The 7,687-nt window shown below is 50.0% G+C and overlaps 1 protein-coding gene across 1 annotated transcript; it reads right to left on the reverse strand.

Moving 5' to 3' along the window:
* Window positions 1-2,894: 2,894 nt before the first annotated feature.
* Window positions 2,895-6,914, reverse strand: LOC120110927. Its single transcript, XM_039126972.1, has 2 exons — window positions 6,487-6,914; window positions 2,895-6,375 (listed from the first exon to the last, which is right to left on the reverse strand). Exons 1-2 carry the CDS (start codon window positions 6,912-6,914, stop codon window positions 2,895-2,897), a joined length of 3,909 nt encoding a protein of 1,302 aa, XP_038982900.1.
* Window positions 6,915-7,687: the final 773 nt, after the last annotated feature.

The following is a 7,687-nucleotide window of genomic DNA, read 5'->3' on the forward strand; positions in this document are numbered from 1 at the left end:
GCTAACTTATTAACCAATGATGTTGCATTAGTTTTACAATTTTTTTGTTCTTCGGTAGAAGGGAGGTCAAGCCTCAAATCTTGTTAATCTCCAATAAAGATACCATCAGATGGTGTTAGCAGCAACGAGTTGAGAAAGATGAGATGGTAATTGGTTTAATCGTTATATCCATTGAAACCGCTAGCTCCTTGCCCAGCCAGCTAGTCTTGTGACTGGTTTCCTTCTCTCAAAATGTGGATTGCTTGGAAACTAGAGAGGGATGTTCTTGACGTCCCGCAGCAAGGTTCGGTTTCCATGACCTCCCAATGGAGGTCCATTAATCCATGAAATGGTAGATCGATAGAAAATCCCCTTCATTAATAATACTTGCAGGGTGAAATATTTGGATAGCTGTCAAGCCTTCCCACGCTGCTCATCTTGCGGAACAGAACAAGTAGGCAAATGAGTAGAAGAAGCCCACAGTAATATGCCATCATGGTCTGTAACAAGAAATCCAGTTCCTTCTCAATGCGCAAACATAATACCCAACTGCTGCTTCTTTCATATAGATGTGATGTGGATGAGCATTCTTAATCTTTCCCTGGAAAATTTTCTCATTCCGACCATTCCAAATCATCCAGTCTGCACCCTTGACATCTTCTGGCATGCTAGGAGAAATATTCAATGAGCTGGGAGAGGGATTCAAGCACGAGAGGTCTATGAATAGTAGTAAATTGGCTACTGAAAACAGCGCTAGCGAAAAAAAAAGGAGAAAGGCTCGATATCTGTATGCATGATCGGAACAGAGATTGCAGTAACTTTTTTGGTGATGGAGCAGGACTTTTCTGGCAACCAGCTGTTTGCGACATAATTTCCACCGAAAGAGATGCACTTTTGATTCGCCTTCTCATTTCCAGATCCAATAGAGTTCAGCAGTGGCAGAGTTCGAATGGGTACTCTTAGATGCCAACAAGTTGCATGTGTTATCTCTTTCGATTTGATTCTAGTAGATCCTAAGCCAAGACCACCACTGTTGTCATATTTCATCAAAGAATTCACTTTTCATGCCATAATAGTCGCATAAGGCCATTTCTGACCTAAAGCCACTGCTTTCATGATCATCGCCATGGACAGGTGATTCCAAACCCAGACGATTGATGGTTTTAATCTCCTTCCTAACTCATGAGCCTGGTTTCGTGCTATTATGTTTGCGCATTGAGAAGGTTGTTGCCTTTGGATCAAGCCTCCATGTCCAAACACTGGTCAGGAAATATAGTGGAGAGGCTTTGTCTCGTAAAACTGACACTGCCCTTCGTTATGAGAGGAATAAAATGGGTTGAGGATCTCAATTGCACCGTCGGACTTTCTTTGGAGGAAAAAGCACCATAGGACTTTCAGCCGACGGAAACGCCGGAGATTATCTTGTGCAGCAACGTACGTGCATGTGCATGCAAGTTTTGAGAGAAAAGTTGGCTAGGAAGCTCCTACAATCAAAATCAGAAGCAATTAATCTTTCCCTGCAACAATTTTACAACACTATTGCAAGCACAAAATCAATGAGAAATTTTGGTTTTAGAAGGAAATCTGAAACAAGGTGAGGAAGGTACAATGGTAGGATGAAGGAGAACGTATAATGGCTTAAAAAAAGCGGGTGCCAACTTGTCAAGATTATAAATTCATTGCAGGGTGGTTGCAGATAATTTCCTTGTCATCTGTTATTCTAACCTTTTGGGGTCGGACCCATGTGTTTGGTGGTTAGGAGTCACCTACAGTGAGACATGACAGAGATGGTACATGTACATGCTCCCCCTCGGAGGTGGTGGACCTACTCTCTCGTCGCTACGCCCAGCGTTTCAGGAGCTGCAAAGAATCGAAAGATATCCTGTTCTTTAACAAGGGAGCCACAAGGCATCATGTACCTGTCGACCACCCTTTTGCTGCTTCAGCTGTTTGTTGCTTTAAATGAGCCCTACCCTGGTGGATTAAATTAAGGCGCATGCATGTGCCTTTGAATGAACAGCAAAGCAGACTGGGTCACCTCATTTGTAGCTCGGCACTTCGGAGAGTTCATCTGGACGACATCGACAGTTTTACCTTCGTGCCTGTATTCTTTACTTTCTTTTGATTTGGTAGGATGTACTCACGTTAGAACTATATAACATACCGCTTTTACCAAAAAAAATATATTTGGCATTCTTCTTTCTTGTTTAGTAGGATGTACTTTGCTCTCTCTCTCATATCTTGTGGATAAAAAGAGTTAAACAACTTTCATATAAGATTCTTGAGCTTAAGATAGAGTTCTTTCCTTTGAACAATGATCGAAAAAAGTTTTTTTTTTTTTTAAGGAACTGCTTGCATCTGATCTAGTTAAAATCCCGGTAAATAGTAAAGTTATCACCCTTTTGTTTTTTGAGGTAAAGAGAAGCTGAAAGGCTAAAATTGTGCAACAGCGAGTAGAACTTTAGCCTCCAAAGTAAGAGATTGCATGAAAGAAGGGATCTTCTTCAATAGATTGCCCTACAATAATAGGGATAGGGAGAGATAGAAAAAGCAGATAAGTGATCGAGCTAAAAATAAATGGAAATTCGTATTGCATAAGATTTCCTCTCTGAGCTGATAGGAATTATAATATTGGCACTCCAATTTTTCTTTATGCATGCGTAGCTGAAGCACATCAAGAGCTTAAGCCTTTAGTTTCAGCCTTTCATGGTCAAACGTGGTCCTGCTCATAGTAACTTGATCAATACAAAGCAACATGTAATAACTTGCTTCATTAATCCACTAAAAGGGGGTTGGTTGGGAGGTTAGAATTCACATCATCTCCAGCACACACCACACAAATCCCCATGATGTTTATCTAAAAGAATATATAGATTTTAGGCTCTTTTTTTTTTTTGGTAAAATCGGCTACTCATTCAAATAGATCTAACATGAGTACAACCCGCCATGTCCGAAGAAATAAAAGACGACAAAGGAGAAGGAGCGTCTATAGTAGACGTCCACAAAACATCCCCGGAATGCCGGGCCACAAAAGAGGCGACCCAGTCGGCGGCCCTGTTCGCCTCTCTAAACACATGACCAATCTGGAAACCGACCATCATCTGAGCCATCCTCCGAGTCTCCCGAATCAAAGGGTGACCGTCACCGTATCTGTCCATCCCCCGGATCCAATCGATCACCACCGCAGAGTCTCCCTCGAGGAACACTCGCTCGGCTCCAAGGACCTGCCTGGCATATGATAAGCCCTCCCAAGCAGCCCGCAGCTCCGCACCAACAACTGTAATCCCGGGAGTCCGACGCCCACCTGCAGCCACCAACCTACCACCGTGATCCCTGATCACAAAGCCGACCCCTCCAGTCACACCGTCTAGTGACCTACTGCCATCGAAATTTATTTTGAGATAGTCAGGGGGTGGGGGTACCCAAGAGACAGTAACGAAAAGGGGCGCTGAAACAGCGTAAGAAGTACCCCAGGTGTCCCTGACCATCCCAGAAGAAATCTCGGTGGCAGCCGCCATAACCTCCCTCGCATGTCGTGCCGCTCTGTCCACCACCGTCCTCGGAGGCACCCGCCTCCCCTCAAATATGCGTGCGTTCCTATCCAACCAAATGTGATAAGACAGGTACGCCCTCAATATACCCTCCGCTGCCAGCCTGGGCCTACACATGGACTCTCTCAACATCCGCAACAGATCCTGAGTCGAGACCCCCGCATCAAGCAAGGGGACCGAAGAGCACTGCCATATCTGTCGAGCTCTAGGGCACAGCAGGAGAACATGCTCGGTGGTCTCCACGATATCACCGCACGTCTCACAAAACTGAGATACCCCCATCCCACGCCGAACAAGCAAACTCCTAGTCGGGAGACATCCCCAAGCCACCTTCCAGATGAAAAGTGCCACCCGTGGATGAATCCGTAATCTCCATATCCATCCTCCCACGATCTGTCGCGCTGGCGTCCTGCAGAACAACGCCGAAAGATCCCTGGCCCTCACCCGCGACCGCCCCGTCGGTGTCCAGAGCAGCCTATCTGACGACCCACCAGAGGGAATAGGCAGGGCCAGAATCAACTCCGCCAACTGCTCACCAAACACCTCCCTGATCAGCCCCACCCTCCAGTGGCTCCCCTCAGAATCCAGCAGATCCCTGACCCTGCATCCATCTAATCTCGCAGAGTCCACCATGGTCGGCAAACGACAAATCGGCCAATCGGTCACCCAGCTGTCCTCCAACACATCTATCGAGCACCCATCACCGATCACCCATCTAATCTCCGGAAGCACCACCATAGCCCTGGCACACATCACACGCCATATCGGAGAGTGGTGACGCTCCACCCGCCCTCCAGGCACCAAGACACCATATTTGGCCCTCATCAGTGAGGACCACATGCTCTCTGGCTCAAGCACAAATCTGACTACATGCCTAGCCGCTAACACCTCCCGTCTCGTCATCAAGGACTGCACTCCCAGCCCCCCGGCACTGGTCGGCTGGCATACACTCTCCCAGGCCACCAAGTGGATCCCGCCTCTGCCGCTACTCCTCCCCCAGATAAACTCCCTGAACAGCTGCTCAAGGGACCTCAAAACTGCCACCGGAATATCGACGTGGGATAGAAGATAAATAGGAACAGATGAAAGTACAGAGCGCACCAGAATGATCCTCCCCATCATAGACAATGAATGAGACTGCCAGCCCTCCAGCCTGCATCTGACTCTAGTCACAAGGGACACACAATCCCTAATCCTCAGTCGTCGTCCACATAAAGGCACCCCCAGATAGGACATCATGCCCCCCTGCTCTCCCACACCTAGAACCTCCAGTATAGATAGCTTCAGCGCCCCGCGCGTCTTCGGGCTAAAGATCACAGAAGACTTGTCCAAATTGACTTGTTGCCCAGAAAGAGCACAGTAATCCCGAAGAGTCTGATCTATAGCTCGAGCCGACTGCCTCGAGGACCTGGCTAAAAGCAAGCAATCGTCAGCAAATAGCAAATGGAAAATCGCCACTGCTCTCTCCACCGGTCTGTAAGCCTCCAGCTCCTGACTCGACACTGCCTGCCGCAATAATCGAGACAATGCATCCGCACAAATAATAAACAACAGAGGAGAGAGGGGACATCCCTGACGCAAACCCCCAGAAGATGAAAAGAAACGGGAGGGCGTACCGTTCACCAAAATAGCAAAGGAGGGCACCCTGATACAGCCCATCGCCCACCTGATCCAAGTCTCATGTATCCCAAACATCCGCAAGGACTGCTGCACAAAATCCCACCTCATCCTGTCATAAGCCCTCTCCATATCAAGCTTGACCCCCATCAAGCTTCTGCTCATCGGTGCTCTGCTAAGATCAAACATAAACTCCTGAGCAATGAGCACATTGTCAGATATACTCCGTCCCTCCAAAAAAGCCCCCTGCTCCGGGGAAATAAGCCTAGGGAGTACCCCCCTCAATCTGATAGCAAGAATTTTCGCCGTCACCTTGTACAAAGTCGTACAAAGGCTAATCGGACGAAAATGACTCGGCTCCGTAGCATCCTGCCGTTTCGGAATCAGGGCAATGAAGGTCCTCTGCCACTCAGCAGCCATCACAGCCGTGCTGAAGAACTGCTGTATAGCTGCCATCACATCCCGTCCAACTATCCACCAATATCGCTGAAAGAACACCGGAGGGAACCCATCCGGCCCTGGCGCCTTGTCCCCTCCGAGGGACCACACCGCCTCCCTAATCTCCCTTTCTGAAACCGGACTAATCAAATCAGAATTCTCCTCCTCTGTGACCACCACCCCTGGCAGTGGGATCTCTGCTAGACTCGCTCCTCCAGTCTGCTCTGTCCATCTGCCCCTAAAGAAGCTCACCAGAATCCTCTGTATCACCTCTGGCTCCTCCGACTGCTGCCCCTCCTCATCCCTAATAACTCTGATCCTGTTCTGATTCCTCCTAATCACTGTCGCCTGGTGAAAATATCTGGTATTCCTATCCCCCTCCATGATCCACTGTACCCTCGCCTTCTGTCTCCAGAATATCTCCTGCTGTCTAAGTAGACCATCATGCAGGACAAGTAAGGATCTAAGCTCCCCAACCTCCTCATCTGACAGACCCCCCCCTCGAGCCTCCTGATCCTGTAACCTAACAATGGCCACCTCAGACTCCTCAATCCTCCTAAAGATGTCTCCCACCTCCTCTCGATTCCATCTCCTCAGCCTCCTCCTCGCCAACTTCAATCTCCGGGACACCCGATACATGGCATCACCCCTCACTGGAGTGCTCCACGCCTCCCTAACCATCTCCCATGAACGAGGGTAAGAGAGCCATATCTTCTCGAACCTGAAAGGGGGATACACCGGAACAAAGGCATCAGTACTCAACAGCAAGGGACAGTGATCAGATGCAATCCTGGGTAAATGAGACACACGATGATCCGGGAATCTCTAGACCCACCCCGCTGTCGCACAAGCTCTATCAAGTCTCTCCCAGACCCTAGCCGGACCCTGTTGATTGTTGCACCATGTAAATCTTGGACCAGAGAAGCCCAAATCAATCAACCCATTTATAGTCATAAAATCCTGGAATTCCTTAACCTTCCTCTCATGGGAGAAAGGCTTGCCCCCCATCTTCTCCTGAGGGTCGACAATACAATTAAAATCACCCGCCATCAGAAAGGGGAGACCCTGATCAACCAACTGCGAAGCCTCCTCCCACAGCCGTTGCCTCTCCCTGAAGTCAGTGCTCGCATACACCGCCGCAAGAACCCAGGGATCGTTCATGCCCTCCGAGATCACCAGAATCACCTCTTGGCCACAAACATGAAAAGTATCCAATCTACACGACTCCAACCTCCACGTGACGATTATCCCGCCCGACAACCCACGGGACTCCACAGCATAGAAACCCCATGTCCGAGGGAGCACCCTCCTTGCCTTCTGAAGGCCCATACCCGATAAACGGGTCTCAAACAAAATACAAATATCCGGTCTGTTCTGCTGCACAAACCTTCGGAACGCCGGGGCAAAAGAGGGCTTCCCCGCACCACGACAATTCCATAGGAAAACCTTCATTGTTCACCCATGGGAGTATCACAACCCGCCATCCTGGGGTTGCAATCATGAAACACCACCTCATTCACAGCACCATCACTACCCAATCCTCCTGTGTTCACCATCCCCACTGCAACCTTCAATTGATCCAAGGCACGGAGGTGAACATCACAAGTCACTGGCATGGCCCCCTGTCCCGCCACCTCCCCCTGGTCAGCTTCAACTATCTCCCGACCCTTAGACTGCCCACTCCCACAGTCCACCCTCTGGCCGCACCCCCTTCCACTGGACTTAGAATAAGACTCTGCAGTCGGCGGCAGAGAGGGCTCCCCCCTTGCCTCCGGTACCACTTCTACGGGCACCGCCTTCAATGGCAGGTCGTGCAGCCCGGCCGCACCCCCAGCCCCACCGCACTGCTGTCTTCTCCCTTCGACCCAGTCGGCCATACCCCCGAGTCAACCCCCGAGTCCGAGACCAGCGCCGCCCCTGAGAGAGACCGGGCCATCGTCCTCACTGTCGCCCCCCCGACCCCGCACCGGGATGGACCGCCTCCTTTGGACTCCCGCTCCGCCCGGGGAGGTCGCCCGCACACCGCCGAGAGAGGCGGGGGGGAGCTCTTGCTCCTCCAGCGATGGCTTCCCCCCGGCCGCTCCTTCCTCAACATCCCAGCA

This window comes from Phoenix dactylifera, chromosome 5, assembly GCF_009389715.1.
Source record: "Phoenix dactylifera cultivar Barhee BC4 chromosome 5, palm_55x_up_171113_PBpolish2nd_filt_p, whole genome shotgun sequence".
NCBI classification, from domain to species: Eukaryota; Viridiplantae; Streptophyta; class Magnoliopsida; order Arecales; family Arecaceae; genus Phoenix; species Phoenix dactylifera.